This window comes from Trachemys scripta, chromosome 2, assembly GCF_013100865.1.
Source record: "Trachemys scripta elegans isolate TJP31775 chromosome 2, CAS_Tse_1.0, whole genome shotgun sequence".
Taxonomy (NCBI): domain Eukaryota; kingdom Metazoa; phylum Chordata; order Testudines; family Emydidae; genus Trachemys; species Trachemys scripta.
In genome coordinates this window covers 277,911,086-277,933,314 of record NC_048299.1, presented here as the reverse complement: position 1 = coordinate 277,933,314, position 22,229 = coordinate 277,911,086, and the positions used below count along the sequence as shown (strand labels likewise).

At 49.1% G+C, this 22,229-nt stretch overlaps 1 protein-coding gene across 1 annotated transcript; it reads left to right on the top strand.

The window, feature by feature from the left end:
- Nucleotides 1–12,001: 12,001 nt before the first annotated feature.
- LOC117871695 (lymphocyte antigen 6E-like) lies at nucleotides 12,002–16,143 on the top strand. The gene is made up of 3 exons (XM_034759473.1): nucleotides 12,002–12,063; nucleotides 15,290–15,409; nucleotides 15,805–16,143. The coding sequence occupies exons 1-3, from the start codon at nucleotides 12,012–12,014 to the stop codon at nucleotides 15,963–15,965; spliced, it is 333 nt and encodes a 110-aa protein (XP_034615364.1). The 5' UTR covers nucleotides 12,002–12,011; the 3' UTR covers nucleotides 15,966–16,143.
- Nucleotides 16,144–22,229: the final 6,086 nt, after the last annotated feature.

The following is a 22,229-nucleotide window of genomic DNA, read 5'->3' as shown; positions in this document are numbered from 1 at the left end:
CATGAAAGTAAGTGTATGTTCCAAGCAGCGGACGCAGTAAGTCTGGTTTTAGCTCTGAGTTCTGGCTGCTCGCGCCTGGCTGTGTTGGAAACCGGGGAAGAAGAAATGGAGTTCCATCCTTCCCAGTGTACTCACGCAGGAGATTGTGAGAATTTTGAGCTAGCCCCCTGCCTGGGGGGCTGGCTGACATATCTGGTGGTGTTTTCCAACTCCCAATGTTGAATGGCCAGTTGGGGGGGTGAGGTAGCCGGGCATCACCCACCCAATCCCTGGCACCTGGTGGTCTCCAGAGACAGGCACTTGAGGGAAAACTAGATTCTGCTCATTTCTGAAGCAGAGGTAAGAACCTGAACAGGCAGGACTGGACGATGGCGTGGACTGAACTCTCAGCAAGTTTGCAGATGACACTAAACTGGGAGGAGTGGTAGATACACTGGAGGGTAGAGATAGGATACAGAGGAACCTAGACAAATTAGAGGACTGGGCCAAAAGAAACCTGATGAGGTTCAACAAGGACAAGTGCAGAGTCCTGCACTTAGGACGGAAGAATCTCATGCACTGCTACAGACTAGGGACCGAGTGGCTAGGCAGCAGTTCTGCAGAAAAGGATCTAGGGGTTACAGTGGACGAGAAGCTGGATATGAGTCGACAGTGTGCCCTTGTTGCCAAGAAGGTTAAGGGCATTTTGGGCTGTATAAGTAGGGGAATTGCCAACAGATTGAGGGACATGATCATTCCCCTCTATTTGATATTGGTGAGGCCTCATCTGCAGTATTTTGTCCAGTTTTGGGCCCCACACTACAAGAAGGCTGTGGAAAAATTGGAAAGAGTCCAGTGGAGGGCAACAAAAATGATTAGGGGGCTGGAGCACTTGACTTATGAGGAGAAGCTGAGGGAACTGGGATTGTTTAGTCTGCAGAAGAGAAGAACGAGGGGGGATTTGATAGCTGCTTTCAATTACCTGAAAGGGGGTTCCAAAGAGGATGGATCTAGACGCTTCTCAGTGGTAGCAGATGACAGAACAAGGAGTAATGGTCTCATTTGCAGTGGGGGAGGTTTAAGTTGGATATTAGGAAAAACTTTTTCACTAGGAGGGTGGTGAAGCACTGGAATGGGTTACCTAGGGAGGTGATGGAATCTCCTTCCTTGGAGGTTTTTAAGGCCCGGCTTGACAAAGCCCTGGCTGGGATGATTTATTTGGAGATTGGTCCTGCTTTGAGCAGGGGGTTGGACTAGATGACCTCCTGAGGTCCCTTCCAACCCTGATATTCTGTGATTCTATGACTGGCTGCAGGAACTTCCCCGAGGTCAGTAGGACTGCGCTTTCTCAATGCTGGGGGGTGGGATTTTGGCCAGTTTTTTCTGTCTCCTTGTCTGGACCAGACTGTGATGTGTTGGGAAATCAGGGGTTTGTCTTGAAGAACCTGTGCTGGCCCCCTAAGCACTAGCAGTGCTGTAACAAGGGTGAGGCGAGTGAGACACTTGCCTCGGGTGTGCAAAGCGGAGGGGCGCATGCTCCAAGTGCCCCTAAACCTCTGACTGCCAGAAGCTGGCATGGGTTGACAGATCACTCGACAATTACCCTGTTCTGTTTATTCCCTTTGAAGCATCTGACATTGGCCACTGCCAGAAAACAGGATACTGGGCTAGATGGACTTTTGGTCTAATCCAGTATGGCCGTTCTTATGTTCTAGCCCCAGCTACATTAAAGACCAAATTTTGATCTATGAGCCGCCATGGGAACAGTGGTGCTCTGGGGCTGTGCAGATCACCAAGCCCAGGCTGAACAGAATGAGAGCTGGGGACAAAGTGTTCTCAGTTGAGGGGATGTGGCTATGAACCAATCTGCCAGAGGAGATCAGGCAGCCCCAAAGCGTGGCCATTCTTAGGAACCACTGCAAAGCCCTCCCCTTCGAAAAGGCCTTCCCACCAGCAGAATGGACACTCCCAACCCTGACATCCCTTTCCACCCCCAAATTCCCAACTAACCCCCCAAAAGCCCTAAACAAATCAACCTAGAATCAAGTAAATTAATAAAATCTACAAAATCAAACCCAGAACAGAGTTTTTACCGGGGAAAAAAGAGAAATGGCATCGACTCTGTGGACCACACTGGGGATTTGACTCTTGCTGTTGATTTTACATGGAAGGTGCCCAGATCCCACGGTGATGGGTGGATAACATAGCTGCATAGCCACCATCCCCTGGATGCCAGGCTAGGAACCGGAGAGCTGGGAAGTTGGTCTTGGTTGCACCTACTCACTGGCTATATAGGAGAGAGACCTGTCACTGTCCTGCCTAAAGATAATTACCCTGGAGTGAGTGGTGCTGTGGTTATATAAGGCCCAGGCCAGAGCCCATGTGGGATACTGTGTGCAGGGCTAATCACTGCTACACGGGAAAGGCAGAGCTGTGGTCAGTTATGTGCTCTTGTCTCTTATCACAGCACCTTCAGTCCCCTCCGCAGTCTTCACCCTGGGTACGTCGACTTCCACAGCAGCTTCCCAATTGCCAGCACCTCGTACATGTTGGCCATTCCTGCCCCATCAACCATATTTGGTGGCTGCAGTTGCAAGACGGATGGAGTTTTTGTTCACCCATGAAAAGGAGAGTTGGAGCCTCACCCAGCACTTTGTCCTCTTGGACAATGTATTAAAAGAGGGACTAGCTGTGAGACCTGGGATCAATCTGATGATCATACGGTAACACTGGCCTCAGCCAGGCTGCAGATGGGAGAGAGACATGCCAGGCGTGGGAGAGCCCAAAAGGTGACTCAAAGCTGCAGAGATGTTTGCCAAGAGAAGGTCCCTCCTGCAGTATTTAGGTAGGACAGTACATTTCCTAACGGACACGTGGGCGTTCCAAGAACTAATCAGAACACGCTGCAGAAGTTTCTGCAGTGCCCGTGAGATGTAGGCGGTGGATTTTATGTTGTTATTCTCTTGATGACATCTGTAGAGAATATAAACCACAAGGGACAACACCCACTACGCTGCATGATAGATGCACCGTCCAGTTAAGCAACAGATCCTACACTGCTAGGATACCAGTGCAGTGTTAAAATGGGCTAAAATCCATTCTTGCAATATTGGCTCTATTGTTCCAGCAGCCAAACCAGGAACAACAGCACCCTGCAGATCTTATGCATCTGGGCTGGGGCTGTTCCTTCACCAACAAACTTCTCCCACGCCCAGATCAGCTCCTTGTGTTCGTACGAAGAGCAGGATTTTCAATTACCCCATTAATAAGGGACATACGGACTAAGCACTGTCATTACCCTGCTTCTGTCCAGGTCCTTGTATGGTCTCAAAGTCATATTCATGCAATGTCTGCAGTTTTCTGATGAGCTCCCTGTGAAAGTGAAATGAATTATACTAAAGAAATAGAATGAATTAAAGAATGCTGTATGTACCTTTAAGTAGAAATGAGAAATGCTGCAAGCCAGGGGGGCAGGAAAGCAGACATTAACTGCTTAACTTGCCACTTAAGGGCAATTGGTGAAGCATTAGTCTTAGATCGATAAGAGTTAACAAGGAAGCAGGATATGCATATTGTGCTCCATGCATATTTTACAATTTTGCTCTCTCTGTCCCTTTGTTTAGTTTACACCCTTTTATCTGTATAAATAAGACTGTTTGAATCTTGCATGGAGGCTCACATTATCTGAATGTATTAGCAGAGCGCTGTGCTAATAAAACAGAGTGGTCTGACAAACTATGAGTCCTGAGTCTAACTTTGACATCCCTTACTGTCCCTCCATCTGACCAGCTCCCTCCAGTGTTCCTCCTCTTTCTTGAAAGATCCTAGTGACACTAATGTCAACTAAACACAGACTCAACCCCAAAAGCCAAACAGCAGGAGCAGATCTCCCCCAGCATTACCCTGAGCGGTTAAAGCCTGAGGAAGAAAATGGGCTTCATACCACTGAGAAAAGGACAGCAAACTTGGATTACATTGGACCACCAGGGAAGCAAATGGACACAGTATTGAAGGTGGGGGTGCACCATGGATTCATATAGAGGCATTATGATATTTTCTGTCTGATCTTCTATTTTCTATCCCTTTCCTACTAGATCCTAACATTCTGTTAGCCTTTTTGACAACAGCTGTGCACTGAGCTGAAGTTTTTGGAGAACTATCTCAGAATCATAGAATCATAGGGTTAGAAGGGACCGTAAGGGTCATCTAATCTAACCCCCTGCCAAGATGCAGGATTTGTTGTGTCTAAACCATCCCAGACAGACGGCTCTCCAGCCTCCTTTTGAAAACCTCCAGTGAAGGCGCTTCCACGCTCTCCCTAGGCATTTAGGTTTTTCCTGAGATCTCATCTAAATCTGCTCTGCTGGAGTTTGAACCCATTGCCTCTTCTTGTCCTGCCTTCTCTGACAAGAGAGAACAACTTTTCTCCATTTTTTTATGGCCGTCTTTCAAGTATTTGAAGAGCACTGTCATGTCCCCCCTTAATCTCCTCTCTTCCAAACGAAACATACCCCGTTCCTTCAGCCTTTGCTCATCTGGCCGGCATTCCATCCCTTTGATCAGCTTTGTCGCTTGCCTCTGAATCCTCTCCAGTTTCTCTACAACCTTTCTATATATTGGTGACCAAAATTGGACCCAGTACTCCAGCTGAGGCCTAACCAGCGCCGAGTAGAGCAGTACGGTCACCTCCCGTGACGTGCATGCTGTGCCTCCATTAATGCAACCCAAAATTGCAATTTCTTTTTTTGCAACAGCAGCACATTCCTGACCCATGTTGAGTCATACTGACTCCCAGCTCCTCAGCAGTGCTGCTGCCGAGCCAGTTATCCCCCCAGTCTGTATTTGTGCGTTTGGGTTTTCTTCCCTAAGTGCAGCACCTTACATTTGTCTCTGTTGAATTCCACTTTGTTGTCTGTAGCCCAGTTCTCCACTTTATCAAGATCCCTTTGAATTTTAGCTCCATCCTCCAGAATGTTTGCAACCTCCCGCTGCTCCAGTTTTGTGTCCTCTGCATATCTGATCAGTGTGCTCTCTGTTCCTACATACAGGTCATTAATAAAGATGTTAAATAACATGGACCCAAAACAGATCCCTGTGGAACCCTATATGAGACCTCCTTCCAATCCGACATTATTTCATTCTGTGGTTGTTTAAGCAATTATTTATCCATTAATAGTAGTTCTGCCAAGCCCACATTTCTCCACCTTACTGATCAGAACGTCATGTGGGACTGTGTCAAAAGCCTTGCAAAAGTCTAGGTACATTAATAGTCAATTGCTGCAACCAGTTTTAATTAGGACTAAAAATTCCTTCCTGGTGGTGCAATAATTTATCATTGGAGAATCATGTAATTACTTCCAAGAGTCCCTCCCTGGTGATGTACTTGTTCTCTCCACAGAATACAGAGCTTGGCTGCAAGATACCCCACCCTTCGTATTGCTGCTTGTCCTGGGGGCAAAACTGCTCCCAAGGTATAAGCCCCTGTTTCTCTAGCTAATATGAAACCGGGGGATGGGTAAATTGCGATACAGCCTGCTCTCGTGAGGATTCTAACTCAATATGACAGATTTAAATGGGTGGGAAAATCTCTCAGATGCATCATCTGACCCACAAGAGGTTTGTGCGTTGCTAAGCCCACGTTCCAGGTGTAAGACCAGCAGGAGTCCACAGAGGTAAAAGTTTCCGGGCAGCACCTGCCTATCTCTGCTTGGAATCCTGGCAATCCCTAACACATTCAGCTCTCTCTTCCTAAGGAACGCAGCACCTGGACAACTAACCAAGGGCTTCTTCAACCCGGGGCGGTAGCGGGGTCTTGGGGTCATGTTTCTAGCCCTCCTGGCTGTGCAGAAAAGCTAGAAAACATGACCCGAGTGTAACCTCAAGGCAAAGAAAAAGACGCCCTCACCTGCCTTTTTAAAACCTCATGATTTTTAAGCCAATCTCATGATTTTTAAGCCCATCTCATGATTTTGGGGGGTCTACCCCGCCACCCCTGCTCTTTGTACCCCTCACCTCCCTCGCCTTCTCTGTCCCCCTCTCCCTTTACCACTCCCATTTCTTACTCCAGCAACCCCTTCTTTGCCCTGCTTCCACTCCGAATGGTCCACTCAAATCCCCTCCCAGCTAAGCATTTATAATACAAACAAGACCAATAAGTTAGAAAGATAACACATGAAATATACGAGCCAGGAACCTGCTCTCTCCCTAATCATTCTGGGGTCTTACGCCTGCCAGACCCCTGATCACTTTGCTTGTATGGTGCATCCCTTTCCTGCACCCTTTGCCTTTTTGATCTAATTAAATGGTAAGCAACACGGGGCATGGACCAGGCCTTCCTTCCTATGCATGTGTGCGGCACTCCGTCCGATGGGACCATGCTCCTGACCGGGGCAATAGAGATAAGTAATCAAGAACAATCATTCATTTCCCCCTAGTAATATCGATTAGTTTTGGTGATTGCGTCATGCTGACCATGTAAGCTCCTGCTTCTTGCCTTAGGAGCCCTGTGAGATGAGACGGCCTCCCAGCAGGACATGGTGTGGTATCTCATTGCCCCGTTTTTACACACATATCCCAAATTTTCATTGGCTACACACTGAAACACGTCCATGGTTTTTCATTGTTGGTTTTCTTTATGTGCCCAGGAATGATGATTAGTGGAATACGTAACCAAATTTTTTGTTAATTGGATTCCCACCGGTACCACTGGATATATATCAATAGTTAGACTGGGGTGTACAGTTACTACATATGAACCAAATGGCTTGTAGAACCGTCTGATTTTTATTTAGGGCAAAATTTACCAATTTCCACCACGCCATTGATTGTTTTTTCCCTTCTGTTACATTTTCTAACAACTTTTTTATTTTCTAAGGCAAATTTTCTTGCATGCCTTTCCACACAGGTTGACTGTGCGTTGTGTGAAGAACTACTTCCTTTTATTTGTTTTAAACCTGCTGCCTATTAAAATATGCTACTTAATTAAAATCCTATTAGGGCTCCAAAAGGAGCCACAGTAGGTTGGGTTTTCTTTTTCAGATCGCTGTGTGTTTTGGAAGCAGGAGTTGAAAGTGGACAGAAATCAGAACTCTGGTGGAAGGTGACTGTGCCCCTTTTAAGACAGAATCTCTGAGCTCTGCTGATGGCAAGCCAGAAAGCATCCCTGTCAATGCAAATTACCTAGCTGATGGAGGAAGGAGAGAACTGCCCATACATGGCAGCAAAAAGGAACTGCAGATAATGAACATACCTGGTCATATATATGCATCCGAAGAAGTGGGCTATAGTCCACGAAAGCTTATGCTCTAATAAATTTGTTAGTCTCTAAGGTGCCACAAGTACTCCTGTTCTTCTTTATACCTGGTCAGCAAACAAACTACCTGAAAGCAAAAGGCTCAGATTCTGACCCTCCAGAGGAAGGTGGAAAAAGAAGTCAAACCTAAAAATAAGAGAGGGACAAGTTAACCCTAAGTAGAAAAGAATATACTTTTTTGTGTGTATATGCAGTGCTGAAATCTGAAGACAGGTACACAAGGGGTCCACTTATATGCATGACACCCCTACCTTTTCATTCACCAAAACCCCCAGGATATAATTCAATTAAAAAGCCTATGCAAAAATGTCAAGAGAACATTGAACACACTGGCCTCAAAAACAAATTGTCCAAAGAAAAGCGTTGGTATAATAAGATACTTTTAATAGATTTGATGTTAATATTAAACAATGGGATAAATGTAATGTTAATAAGTACCCCTGTAACACTGTATAGTGTGTATAATTTTTAAAAAAAGCCTTTAAGGTCATATGCTAATAATGCTTCTCAGGTATTACCTGTGAATAAACTTAAAGCTTAGCACAGCAGAAAAAACGTTACAAACTTGGTCTGCTGTATAAGAAGAAAAACACAGGTACACCACCTCATGAATTTAATAACTGAACAGTGGGATATTTTCCCCTAAACCCTTAAAAGGTAGAAGCCATTGAAACCTGGCCTGCCGATAGAACAAAAACACAGAAAAGGTAGGGGTGCCTATATTAACCGGGTTACGCCTGGAGCCCTCTGGCCTGGGAAAAGGTGGGGTGCACTAAAGTGTGCAGGTAACACCGTCACCCCCTTGCTTTGCACAACTTCGCCTGTGGGGCTCGTTAGTGAGGTTCACAGCAATGTTGCACGCCTTTCCACACCTTCAGGGCGGGCCAGGGAGAGGTGCCGTGGAGAAGGGCGGCACGTTACCATGGTGTTGGTAGGGCCTGATTCACCATCGTCTTATCCCAGCTGTCTGCCTGCCGGATTGCTTGCACCGAAGGTTCAAACATCATGAGTCAGACCCTCAAAATCAGGCGATTTGGGGGCCAAAAAGACTATCTGGTATTCTTGTTGGATCCGTCTTTTCATTTTGAACTTCCCCGCCCATCCCCAGTGAGTGTTTGTGTGCGTGTGTGTGTGTGTGTGTGTGTGTGAGAGAGAGAGAGAGAGAGAGAGAGATAATTAATGCTGCCAACACACCCACATTGATTTGGCCTCCCACTGCAGGAGTGCTCACCCCACATCTGCCCGTCCCCCCCACCCAGCAATTAATTCTGCCCCAATCCCAAAATCAATCCCAGCTCAGCCCCCCACAGCCTCAACTCTGCTTCTCCTGCAGCTCCCGGGATTCATCTCCCTTTCCCAGGCCTGGGGGTGGGGCTGCAGCAGGGTCCCCTCTCCCCCGTTCCAGGCTGGGTGTTGCAGGGAGGGAGAGTAGGGCATGGGACCTCCCTGAGTTGATGGGCATGTTCTGCTCTCTCCTTCACTCCTGCAAGAATAGCTGCAGCTCCTAGGAGTTGGGACTACCTGCTTCCTGCAGCAGCCCTGACTGGCTGCTCTTCCCAAGAGGGCGGGCAAATGGGGAAGGCAACCAATCAAAGGGTCCCCCCCCCCACAGGTAGGATTGAAATTCCTGAGAGGGCTAAAGCTTCATCCTCCACCTGGAGACGGGCTCCAGCCAGTGATGTGACTCCTGAGAACACTGCTAATGGACATTTAATGGCTGGGACACTGAACAAGAAAACTGTGGGCCAATTCCCCACTGTTTTACTCCAGCTTTGGTAGCAATCAGTGTGGAACTTGGAGAGAGGAGCACAGGTTGCTGGAGGGAAGGGTTTAGACGAGGCACCAAGAAGTCAGTCTGTGTGCACATGGCTGGAATGCTAAGCTGCAAGTGGAGTAGCTCTGTAAATAGCTGCTTTACTGAAGAGCAAGCTGAGTTGCATAGGAATGGAGGCCTCGCGTGTTATTACCCAGCATGCAGTGCATGAAATGCTGGCATCCTGGGGTCTCTCCGGTGATATCTATGGCATGACAGAACAGTGTGTTGGCCACTCCAGGTGTTCAAAAATCATGAGTCAGGCCCCAAAGATCATGAGATCAGCTTATAAAATCATATTTGTTGAAAAATAAAAAGAAGGGGTTTTTATATTTGCATTCTGGTGATTGAGACTTAAGGGTGAACTTCATTCAAGTTTCAAGCTTTTCTCTGCAGTTGCGAGGGCTAGACGCTTCCTTACCCCCCCCCCCCCAAGAAAGCAGAGACTTTCATGAAATAACATGAATCCAAGAGCAGGGGCTTTAATAAAAATACCAAATAGCACTAGATGTGCAATAAAACTGTAAGAGTTGGAGACTATATTTTTTCCTGCATTTCCTAGTGGATGGGACAATTTTGATTTTATGAATATTTAAGGCTTCTAAAATGTACCCCAAGATGGTGTATGTTAGTGAAAACGTGATATTCACGCACGCAGACAGAAAAGGAAAGGCCACCAGAAAACACTAAGACCACACCCACCCTGCCCTTTTTTCTACACGCCTCAAGTCTAGCCGGTCAAGTCTAGCCCACTCAGCCAATAAAGATGGACTCTGGCTGGACCTATTGTTGGGGTGGAAATTCCTGAGCTGAGGGGTTTCTATTGAGAATGCCCTGACTCCAGCGGCCAAATCTAGAAACGGTTCCTATTGCCATAATTTATGTGTATTATGATAGCGTCTAGAGGGTCCGGCTGAGCTCAGGGCCCCTGTGGCAGTAGGTGCAATACAGACCCATAGTGAGAGATGGTCCCGACCTACAATAGTGGCCAATCGAGGGGCCTGCTCCAAAACCACATAGAAATCAATGGAAGGAGTTCTGTTGACTTGAATCAGACCCCATACAAACCATTTAGAGTTTTGCAGAACAACACCAGCACCTTGTATTGCACTTAGAAGCAAACAGGAAGTTATTGGTCTGATACACGCCCTGGTCACACCACCAGGCACGTAGGAACAATCAGCCGCTAGCCCCTGGTAGAATGCATTGACATAACGCTAGTAACAGGCACTGATCTCAGATGCTGCTCACATTGTATTTGCCGTGACTTTTGCCTCGCATCGCTTCCTTTTTTTAGCATTCCCCAGCTCTAACCACAGTGCTAACAATCTGATCAGAGATAAGACTGCAAATGTCCAACCAGGCGTGTCCTGACCCCTGAGAAATGATATGTAAGCAGGGTCTGAATGAGCTCTCCCCCAACATCTACTGATAAGCTAGGGGACAAAGATCTCACGACCAGACCGTATTTGCATAGACACACCTACTCTGCCTAGATGTCCAGCAGACAGAGCTGCTTTGCCAAAGTGATTGATTTGGGCTGGTTTGGGTTAAAATTCACTTTCGTACTGAATGCAGGGTAATGACAAGTTGCTATCCTTATTGTATGAATAAAGGGAAGCACTATACTCTACATGCCCTGATTGAGGGGGTCACCCTAACTTGAACCGCACTCGCTAAGGAAGGAGTAAGGATGCCAAAGCCAAGGGACAGTCAGAGAGGGGTAGGGACAGATTCTGGTACTTGGTGAAGTGGGTGTTGTTTATAGAATCTCAGGTAATATTTGACCCTTCCCCCCCCTTGTTTAAAGATGTAGCTGAATAGATTCAATGGAGAGTCCTCGTTTCTGCTCAATGATCTCTGTAAGTGAACTGATGAGCAGGCCTAAGGACTGAGTCTGAGACCTGGTTTGGGGACAATGCAGAGACCGCAGTGGCCAGGAGGCTCCCCACCACCCGATGAAATTGCAAAGAGCTGCAGCGGCTACAAAGGGGGCCAAGTGGTGGAACTTCTGAATACAGCATTGCAGAGGCGGTGGTGGCGAGCAGTTGCCGAGATAACCGTGCTGAGAAGAGGTAAAGGCGGCTGGCAGAGGGGCAGCAGTGGCGAGCAGCAGCAAAGGGGGCAGCAAGTGGTGGCAAAGGCAGTGGGCTTCAGCGGCACCAGAGACACTGCTCAATTCTCCCTTCGGGGCTGGGAGGTGAAGCCCGCATCCCTGAATTCTGGGACTTTGCTGACTTTAGACAAACAATGGGGAATGGGGTGCAGCGGAGGGAAAGGGGAGTGGTGTGTTAAAGGGGCATTCGTTCGTTGGACTTTCTCGCTGCAAGGTGGGAAACTGAGGCAAAAGACGCTGCCTAACATATTGTGGGTGGATGTTTGCTTATGGTTTGCATGCTTTGGAATTGTGGTGGTGACGTTTTCTCACATTAATGCCGGATTCCCTCTGCCTTTTAATACCATTTTCTTTTGTTATACCCAGATTCTGTGCTTGCGAGTGGGGCAAAATTGCTTCTTAAAAGCACCTGGGCCTGGTGCTTTATTTTCCCAGATTACTGGGTGCGGGCTCGACCCAATTCTCTTTTGTAATGCTCAGAGGAACCCCTACACACTGAACCCGGCCCTGGTGGCTCCTGGCAGAAGAGTGACATATGGAAACAAAAGCAATCAAGGGCCAGGACCTTTCACTCTGCACCGGGCCCATCACACCACCCTGCCAGTGCAGGGCGAGACAGAACCGAGCCTCCCACGCACATTCCGCCCCTCCCAACCCCAGCGTTGTCCCAGCCCAGCAGGACCCAGCCTTCAAAATTGCTGTCTCCCTAGTCACCGAATCCAAGCAGGGAGATTTATATCCTGCCCCGGGAGAAGCTGCTCACATCAGGACGCTGCCAAGATCCAGGGAAGATGAAGGTTGTCCTGGCTGTCTTGTTGGCCGTCGTCCTGTGCGTACAGCAAGGTGAGACGTCGAGAGAGGCTCCTGGGCTGCTAGACAAACAAGATCCTGAGCAACTGGGGGCCCAGGGGATGCTGCCGGCCCACCAGACCCAGCCCGGCCCAGCTAGGGGACCGGCAGCACCAGGGCAAGGAAGGGGGTGAGGCAGCTTGGTGGCAGGGCCCCATGGGTGCGCCGTGGTGAGAGCCAGTGGGTTGGAGCAGGGAGCCAGGCCAGTCCTGCAGTACAAGATACGCTGCTGTGATCTCCCACAACCCAGGGGCAGTACCCAACTCCCTCCACCTCCGTTACACTTCTGAAAGCACGAGCTGCTTCTCCAGGGGCACCCATCTCGCAGGGGCAGGACCCAAATCCCCTCCCCCTGCCCCCCCAGGTGTAACATCCCCCAGCCTAGCAAAGGGTTTTCGTGGATTTTGTGGCTCCTGTACGACCTCATCCAGAAGATGGGGAATCAGGGCCACATCAGGGAGGAAGGATAGCTCAGTGGTTTGAGCATTGGCCTGCTAAACCCAGGTTGTGAGTTCAATCCTTGAGAGGGGCATTTAGGAAGCTGGGGCAAAAATCTGTCTGGGGATTGGTCCTGCTTTAAGCAGCAGGTTGGACTAGATGACCTCCTGAGGTCCCTTCCAACCCTGAGATTCTATGATCTTCATCTCTGGGCTAGCAACAAGGATATGAGGCACTGTCATAGTGCATGTGGCAGAGATGCCGCTGGCAATGGGTGGTGCTGTGGGAAAGCCCTGCTCTCAGTCTCCTGCGAGCCGACGAAGCTTGAGCTCAGCCTGGAAGTGAATGTTTTTGGTGGGGGGAAGAGGAAGACGTTGCCACCCTCATCCCCGAGAAGGGCGTTTTTCAGGGAGGTTTCTGTGCACCGATAACTCAAACCCAGCATTGTTTAATAGCTTCTGTGGGCTAAGCGCAGGGCATAAAGCCAGGCGCTGCTGCGTATTAATTCTGGCTTGGCGGCTGACTCTATTCCTGTTCAAGTCACTGGCAAATCTCCTATTGACTTCAGTGTGTGGCCCTTGGCTAGGGTGACCAGATGTCCCGATTTTATAGGGACAGTCCCGATTTTTGGGTCTTTTTCTTATATAGGCCCCACCCCCCGTCCCGATTTTTCACATTTGCTGTCTGGTCACCCTACCCTGGGTGCATGCAGGTGTCTAGTTTGTTCACATGATTTCTTTTTCCGGTCGGTGTGGTGATGTTAAGGGGTTTTTGCTGCAGCCCTGCAGGTGGTTCTAGTGGGCTTTGGTTTGGTTTGGTGTCCGAGCCGGTTTGTTTTGGTATTTTGATTATTTCTATTATACAGTCGCACCTAGAGGTGCCAACCTAGGGCAGAGCCCAGGGCCGCCAAGAGGATTCAGGGGGCCTGGGGCAAAGCAATTTCTGGGCCCCTTCCATAAAAAAAGTTGCAATTCTATAGTAACATTTATTTGGAAATGTAAAAAATAACCAGTGAAATACATTCAAAAATTAATTTTTAATAATTTGAAAATACACAAAATACATTATTTAAAAACATTAAATGCTTTAATGGTATGTCTACATTTGCAATTACATAATGGGCTGTCGCTGGGTGATGGTGATGGTTGGTGCCAATGGGCTGTCACTGCCTGGGGGTGGCGCTGCTGTTGCCCAGGGCTCGGGGGGGAGCTGGGCTCTAGGTTGGGGGGTGCCCGGCTCACAGGGGCTGGGCTCAGGGCTGTGGGGAGATGGGGTTAGGGGGGTGTCCGGCTTAGAGGGGGTGGGCTCAGAGCTGGGGGTCTGGGATGTGGGGGGGGATGGGGTCGAGGAGGTGCCCAGCTCAGAGGGGCTGGGCTCAGAGCTGGGGGTCAGGGCTGTGGGGAGGATGGAGTTGGGGGTGTCTGGCTCACGGGGGCTGGGCTCGGAGCTGGGGGTCAGGGTTGGGAGGGGATGGGGTCAGGGGGGGTCTGGCTCAGAGGGGCTGGGCTCGGAGCTGGGGTTCAGGGCTGTGGGGGATGGGGTCGGGGGGTGCCCCGCCCCGGCCCCTTACCATGCCACTTCCCCCCTCTCCCGGAGCCTCAGCGCACCGCGTCCAGGAGCGGCCCCGGACAGCGCTGCAGCGGCGTGTTGTCTCCAGTGGGGCCTGAGCTCCCGCCGCTCGGCTGCAGCTCGCAACCCTGCCCCCTTACCAGCTGAGACGCCGGAGGATGGGGGAAGACGGAGGCGGGGGGAGCCTCCGACATATTCGTGGGGGCCCCTTCGGTGCCCGGGGCAAATTGCCCCACTTGCCCCCCCTCTGGGCGGCCCTGGCAGAGCCCCCTCGTGCCAGGTGTTGCACAGGTACATAGTGAGAGCGTGGAGGGGGTCGCTCACCAGAAAGTGCACCCCCATGTGGCTAGGTGGGGATGTGGCAGCCTCTTTGATTCAGTACCCCCCCGTTGAAAGCCCCTCAGAGCCTGCAGTGATTTGCCCCGTCTCATGACTCAGCCCTCTGGCCAGGTCACTGTATTCCTCACCTCCCTCCAGCCCACTTTCGCAGAGCAGCTCCTCCTTGAGCTGCTGCCTGCCGGTTTGAGCCGATACAGTGTCCCCTCAGACTTCCTGACAGACCCCGTCTGCCTGGGCCGCAGGCTCTTACCAGCTGTTGGTGGCCTGCCAATAATTCACAGCTGAGGAGGTGTCTACTCCGTCTCTTAATCCCTTATTGCCGTGACAGGATGGGGCTTATAAACCTCCTCACACAGAGCTTACAATCTAAACAGGCAAGCCAGGCAATAGATGGGTGAAAACAAGCATTATTAGCCTCATTTTACAGCCGGCCAACTGAGAGGCAGAGAAATGAAAGGCCTGATCCAAAGCCCACGGGCGTCAATGGTCCTCACTGAGCTTCCAATCAGCTCTTAGTGCTTCAGCGATGGTCACCAACAAAGTTCATGGAAGAACCTGTCTCTCCTGGCTTCCTCTGCCTTTAACCACAAGGACACCTTTTCTCTCTCAGTTTTGCTCTGGTGGTACGACGCACTGAACGCTTTCCCTACCCCCAGATCCAGTGTGAGAGGGAAGTTTTACTACAGTTTGGGAGCACGGCTGAAGGGCAGTTGTTGCAGGGTGGGTGGATCGATTTAGAACCGTGGTTCTCCTCTCACCTCATGGGCGTCAGTGGGCTAACTCCTGGCGGACACTACAGTCAATGAGAGAGCTGGGCTGCTGGAGTGGCCACACCACTATCCATGTTTAACTCCTCCGTGTCTCCCTTCCACAGCTGACTCGCTGTGGTGCTTCATGTGCGAAAACCAATCCAGCAACTGGAGCTGTCTGAAGATCACAAAGTGCTCGGCTGCGGACAAGTACTGCCTGACGACTGTTGGTTATGCTGGGATTGGTACGTGCCAGGATCACTGACTGGGAACTAGGGAATAACTCCCGGAGAGTGGAGAACAGTGGGGTTTTGTACACATTTTTCATAGTGGCTTTTGCTAGGGGACGGGTCTAGGATTTATTGACCTCGCAGGAGATGCATGTTAGGAAGGTGGAGAACTTTACGGGGCTGAATGAGCACCCCTGGTTCAAACACTCCAACCTTTGTGGGGTATGAAATCCAGATCCCAATGAGAGAGGGGGATGGCAAGGTTGAGAGAGAGGTGAATGGAGAGATAAGGTTACTGTAGTCTCCTAGAGACTCCTGGAGATCAGATCTAAATCCTTTCCTGCATTGGCTCTCAGACCTCAGGGAGAGACCTTTTAATAATAGTTTTCTGTTTCTTCTCCTTGGTTAAGGCATGTGGACAGCCAGGAGGCGAATCACCAAGAAATGCTCCCCAACCTGCCCAGAGTTCAATATCAACCTGGGCTTAGCCTCCTACTCCACTACCTGCTGCAAGAGCTCCTTGTGCAACCTGAGTGGGAAGCCGGCACCCAAGCCAGGTTCTCCTCAGTGATGGGGTAAGAGGATCGGGGCCTTTCTTAGAGCTGGACTGTGATGTGCTGGGAAGAGAGGGGCTTAACCCTGAAGAATCTGCTCTGATTTCCCCAGCAAGAGATCGACACCTTCTGTGCATTGGGGTTAACGAAGTATCCTATCAGCCAGGCTTTGCCTCAAAACTTCTGAACAAATAGCTTCTCTGTTGCCTTTCACACTGGGGTTCTGTTACCTGGCACAGCTCTTGGAAGATGTGGCATCTTCTACTGTGCGGTCTTAGGCGTTGGACCGGGCTGAACGGCGCTGCCACCTATGGCCAGGCGAGGCAGGAGGACACTGAGTGATATTCTGCAGAAAGGGGTTCTGGTGCAATCCCAGCCAGTTTCTATAATATTTCCTTTCCTACAGACGTTTCTAGTCAGTGTTACACTCGGAAAACACAGGCCAAGGAACTGCCCCCCAAATCATTCCTAGAGCAGAGCTTTTAGAATAACCTTCCCTCACAATTTAAAACTTGCCAGTGATGGAAAATCCACCATGACCCTTGGTAAATTGATCCAATGACTAATTACTCTCACTGTTAAAAATGGACACCTGCTCTCCAGTCTGAATGGGTCTAGCTTCAACTTCCAGCCGTCGGATCGTGTTAGACCCTTCTCTGCTAGAGCGAAGATCCCATTATTAAATATTTGCTCCCCAGGCAGGAACTTTTAGACTGTGATCAAGTCACCCCCGAACCTTCTCTTTGTTACGCTACCTCGCTTGAGCTCTTTGAGTCTATCACGATGGGGCATGTCACATTGGTTGCAATCTCAATGGTGAAAAAGAAATTAAAATTCGTAGGCAAAATTATGAGACTCTCCCCAGCCCTTCACTGTCTGCTTCTGGTGAAGGGAGCATCCCCTCACCCCGATTTTCAAATCCTAGCCCCAGGTTCATTGTAGCAGGAGAGGCAGTGTGGCCTGCTAGAAGGTTCTGGACTGGGACTTAGAAGCCCTGGCTTCTGTTCTCAGCACTGCCCCTGGCCTGCTGGGTGACTCTGGGCAAGTTGCTTCCATGTCTGTAAACAGGGGACAATAGGACTGAGCTCCTTTGCAAGGCGCTTTGAGATCGACGGATGGAAAGTGTGGGAGAAGCACTAGGGAGGGTTATTATTATTACAACCAAGTGTCTGGGCCTCAGACTTCACCTCCGGGCAGCTTCCAGCCCTGTGGATCATTCTACCTCTTCCGACCCCATTGCCTTAGCCAGGCAGCCATCCCCGGCTCTCTTCTGTCAGAGCGCCTCTGCCCGCAATCACACCTCTCTCTCCACATCCAGTTACGCCTCTTCCTCTTGGCCAAGCTCCCGCTTCCCTCTCAGCCACTTCCTGTTTAGCTGTGGTGACACTTTTTATATAGATGCACTTCTCTGCATGCATTTTTAACCCCTCTGTCGTCCCCCTCTCTGCGTGCCTTGAGCGGGCAGACTCCCAGATTCAGCACCATCTCCTGGACAGACAGGGCCTCCAAGACAGCTGTGCTCCCCCTTGGGCAAGAGCTGCATTACCAAGCCAAGCTCTGCCCCTCTCGCTCCTTCTTTGACCCACCCTTCTCTTTTGTCTCTTCTGTTCATATCCACGATCCTAGACCCTGGGCCCTCCTTCTCTTCCCACATCTGCAGATCTTCCCACTGCCACCCAGGTGCTGCCTCGGCCCCTGTTCTGCTGAAATCCCACCTCCTCTTTTGCCTGGACTTGTACAATTCCCTCCCTTCCCAAATCCGAGCCGCCGGGAGATGCTGGCTTCTCCTCTGCAAGATGTGTGAGCTCACCGTCTGCATTCTCCAACAACTCCCTGGGCTCCCCATTAATTTCAGAACCCAGTTCAAAACTGCCCTCCTGGTGGGTAAAAAAAACCCCATCTGTCACATGTTTTCCTCCAATAAGTTATTCTGCCACTAGATGTCTCTCTGTGTTGTGCATAGTTGCAAACTGAGGGAGGGCCCCTGGTAAACAAGGGAGACAAAGAGAGGACCTGAGTTGAGTGAGCCCCTTGTGTCTGGGATTGTAGCTGTCTACTTTAATAAATGACTCCTGGTTAAGCTGGATTATGATTCTGTAGAGCAGGAATCTTCCGGGATCTGCTCTCTCTCATCAGTCTGCTCCCCTTTTGGCTCCCTCCACTCCCCTAACACTGGCCTTTCTGGCCCTTGTCACCATCACCCAGCTGTTGGCGTGAGTGGCTTCTTCTCCACAGATTCTGCCATGTGGCACAGCCGTCTTTTATCTGTGCATCAGCCCATAATCTCTTTGAAACATCATCTAATAGTGCACGTTTTTCTCCCTTCCCTGAAGCAGTTAACCTCCTGCTCCCTCTGGCATTGCGCTTTATGATTGAATGCTTTGATTTACTCACCATACAATGTTTGTGCGCCAGGTGTTTTCTGTACCTTTTACAGCATACCAGTTGGAGCCTTGCACTGTGCCGCTCTGCAAAAACTCTGTGGAATCCCATGTGTGTGACAGATAATAAATGCAACCAACATTTGATAGCCCTGGAGGATACTTGTCCTAGAACTATGAACTGGTCAGGTTTTGTTTGGTAGATTGTAATTAAAAATCATTTTTTCTTCGCTGAAAAGAAGTTTCTCTGTGATTCTTTTAAGCCGTCATCAGTATCACATAAAGAAAACAGGTATGGGCCTATTTAAAGACAAAAGGCCAGGTTCTCTTCTGAATATTGGCTCCTATGTACTGCTTAAGCTGCTAGAATCTGACTGCGATGGTCCAGCTGAAAACTCCCCTAGTTGGGGGAACACAGCTGACATAAAGCCATCATAGGCAGCTCTTACATTGTCCGCCCCTCTCCAGTGTAACTGGTGTGTTGGGGGCAAGAAGGGGCAACTAGAGTCCACCAGTCTTCACCTGGTGTATGATCCCGTGGGCTCCACTACTAGCTGGCACAAATTAGAGCAGCCACTAAGCTGCTGTAACTCACACAAAGGCCCAGGCCAATGCCAGTGCAGATTGGTCCATGAAATCAGAGAACTGTAACTGGCTCCTTGCCAGTATATCCCTCCCACGTCACACCGTCGGCAACAAGTGGCTCTCAGCATAGGAGAGACACTACTTTAACTGTTGAATTTCAACTGGGATCAAAGAGACTTTGGTGGTGAAGGAACAGGCGTAGGGGCCAGGAGATCTGGGTTCTGTTATAGGGTAAAGCTCTGTGCGTCAGTTTCCCCATTTATAAAATGCCTATTTTGAAGGCTTAAGTGGGACTGAAGTGGTGCCGAGGCTTTTTGCCGGCTTCCTGCACAAGGCTGAATTCGCCCTGACATTTGCAAAGTGCTTGGAGATCACAAGATGGAAAGTAGCTGTCCACTGAATGGAAAAGTACAAGGTATGGTTCTTCTAGCCTGCGAGGGCTGGGACAGAATGGGGATCAAGAACCCCCAGGCATATTAGAAAGTCGGCGCCTCTGGGCTGGAGGATGGGTCAGATGAGGAGTGAAGTTCTGAAGCAGCTTTCCAAGGGGAGCTGAGGGGGCAAAAAAACCGAACGTGTTTCAAGACTGAGTTTGATAAGTTTACGGAGAGGAGGGTATGATGGGACTGCCTACAATGGCGACTGCTAGCAGCAAATATCCTCAATGGCCGGTGATGGGACACTAGATGGGGCGGGATCTGAGTTACTACAGAGAATTCTTTCCAGGTGTCTGGCTGGTGGGTCTTGTGCACATGCTCAGGGTCTAACAGATCACCATATTTGGGGTCAGGAAGGAATTTTCCCCGTGTCAGTTTGCTAGACACCCTGGAGGGGGGTTTCCCTTCCTCTGCAGCATGGGGCATGGGCCATTTGCTGGTTTGAACTGGAGTAAATGGTGAACTCTCTGGAACTTGAAGTCTTTAAATCAAGCTTTGAGGTCGTCAGTAACTCAGCCAGAGGTTCTGGGCCAATTACAGGAGTGGGTGGGTGAGGTCCTGTGATGTGCAGGAGGTCAGACTAGCTGATCACGATGGTCCCTTGTGGTCTTAAAGTCTATGAGAAAGATGGCTTTAAAGGCCACGCTGCATCTGACATGCAATGGAAATGCAGATTGAAGGACCTGTCTGATCAGGGAAGAGAGACTTTCCCCTCCAGAGCAGAACTGGTCCAGAACCGGAGTTTCTGTTCTGCGGGATATCCTGACATCTTGAAAAAAAATTCATTCCAAACTGGAACGAAAAACCGAGATGTCCCACTAAATGGAATTTTTGAAAAAAATTAGTTTGGGATCATTTGAAAGGTTTCGTTTTGATACGGTCAAAAGGGCTGGATTTTGACCTTTAAAAATATTTCTATTTTTATAAACAAATTTCTGACCGAAAAGCCAAATATTCCATTCCAAAAATGCCAACAATGGAATGGTTTGATATTCCCCGAATGCTATGTTTCCATTTCCCCCCCTCGAAATGAAATGTGGCCAAAATCGACATGTTCCCGCAGAAAGTTTCGATTTCAACCAAGTGGCATTTTCCAGGAGAAAAACCTTCCCCTTGAAAATTGAGATTAGCTGGAGCCAAAGGAGTGTAACTAAAAACCCAGCAGAACTCCACGAGGGGGAGCTGATGTTACCAAATAGTGACTGGTTTGTAAAACAAAGCTTCTTAATACGGGCTGTTTGCAGACGGAATCCTACACTGACTCGTGGGGCATTCAGCAAGGCGTAGGCAGTAGGGGAACAGAGTAGCAGAAATGGCACAAGGAAAGGTTCCTGGAACATGCGTGAAGCCAGCAGAGATCTGCGTAGCCAGAAGAAGGCCAGCCAGGCTAGGAGAAGCATTTGATCCATTTGTGTGGCAGACCTGAGGCTGATGTTTGTTATGTTCACACAGGAGCGGTGGAAGCTCCCTTAAAGTTTGGGGGGATGGCATAGGCGTCCGAACCACGGCCCTGCCTTCCTGTGCCGCTCCTTCTCCCGCAGCCCCCACCTTCGCGCTGCCCCTTCTCCCAGAGCGCCTACCCTTGTGCCCTTTTAAAAGTGATGGGGCCATGGCTTCCTGCCCCCGTGCCCCCATTCCTGCATGTTCACATCATACACACGGACAGTTAGACAACCCCTCTCCCCAAAGTGCCTCTTCCTATAAGTACCTACATGGGAAACAAATATTTAATAATTGACTCTACAATCTAGCAGAGAAAGATCTAACACAAGCCAATGACTGGAAATTGAAGCTAAACCTATTCAAATTGTAAATAAGGTGCAAATTTTTTTTAACAGCGAGGGTAATTAACCATTGGAACAATTTACCACGGATTCCCCATCACCGACAATTTTTCAATCACGTTTGGATGTCTTTCTAAAGGGTCTGCTCCAGCAATTGTTTTGGGGAAGTTCTCTGGACTCTGTTATAGAGGAGATCAGGGTCCCTTCTGGCCTCGGAATCGATGAATCTATGAATTCCTGAAAGGTTGCAACTAGGGCTGTCGATTAATCGCAGTTAACTCAGCGATTAACTCAAAAAAATTTAATTGTGATTTAAAAACGTAATCGCGATTAATTGCAGTTTTAATCGCACTGTTAAACAATAGAATACCAATTGAAATGTATTAAATATTTTGGATGTTTTTCTATATTTTCAAATATATTGATTTCAATTACAACACAGAACACAGAGTATACAATGCTCACTTTATATTATTTTTATTACAAATATTTGCACTGTAAAAATGCAATACATTTGAAAATGTGGAAAACATCCAAAAATATTTATATAAATGGTATTTTATTCTTGTTTAACAGCGCGATTAATCGCGATTAATCTTTTTAATCACTGGACAGCCCGAGTTGCAATGCAACACTACTTTATTTCTTAGAATCCAGGAATCTAACACACTGCAACCAAATACAGAGAGAGACAAAGCAGGCTGCTCCCTAATGCAGCAAGGCACAACTCCCCCCACTTCGCTCCAGACTGCTGTTTTGCAGAGTCTTGAGGACCCAGATCGCATGCTTCCCTCGGAGAACCCTAGCCTACAAGCAAGACCAGGAAACCCTTTCCAATGTAAAGCGATTGCTTGTAATTTTAACACGGTTTTCAATACAGCACAATGGTGAACATGTGCCTGCCCCTTTGAAGATGCCACCTGACCACAGTGGTACCCCATGCTGCACTTGCGGGAGAGCCCGTGGCCTTGCATAGGCCTGCCGCAGGGGGCACAACTGGCTGAGTGGATCAGGAGAGGAGTTTACTAAAGGCCACGTGGCCAAATGGTCCATTTTCCCTGCTCTTTGGGGCCATTTGGTTATTGAAGCAGAGC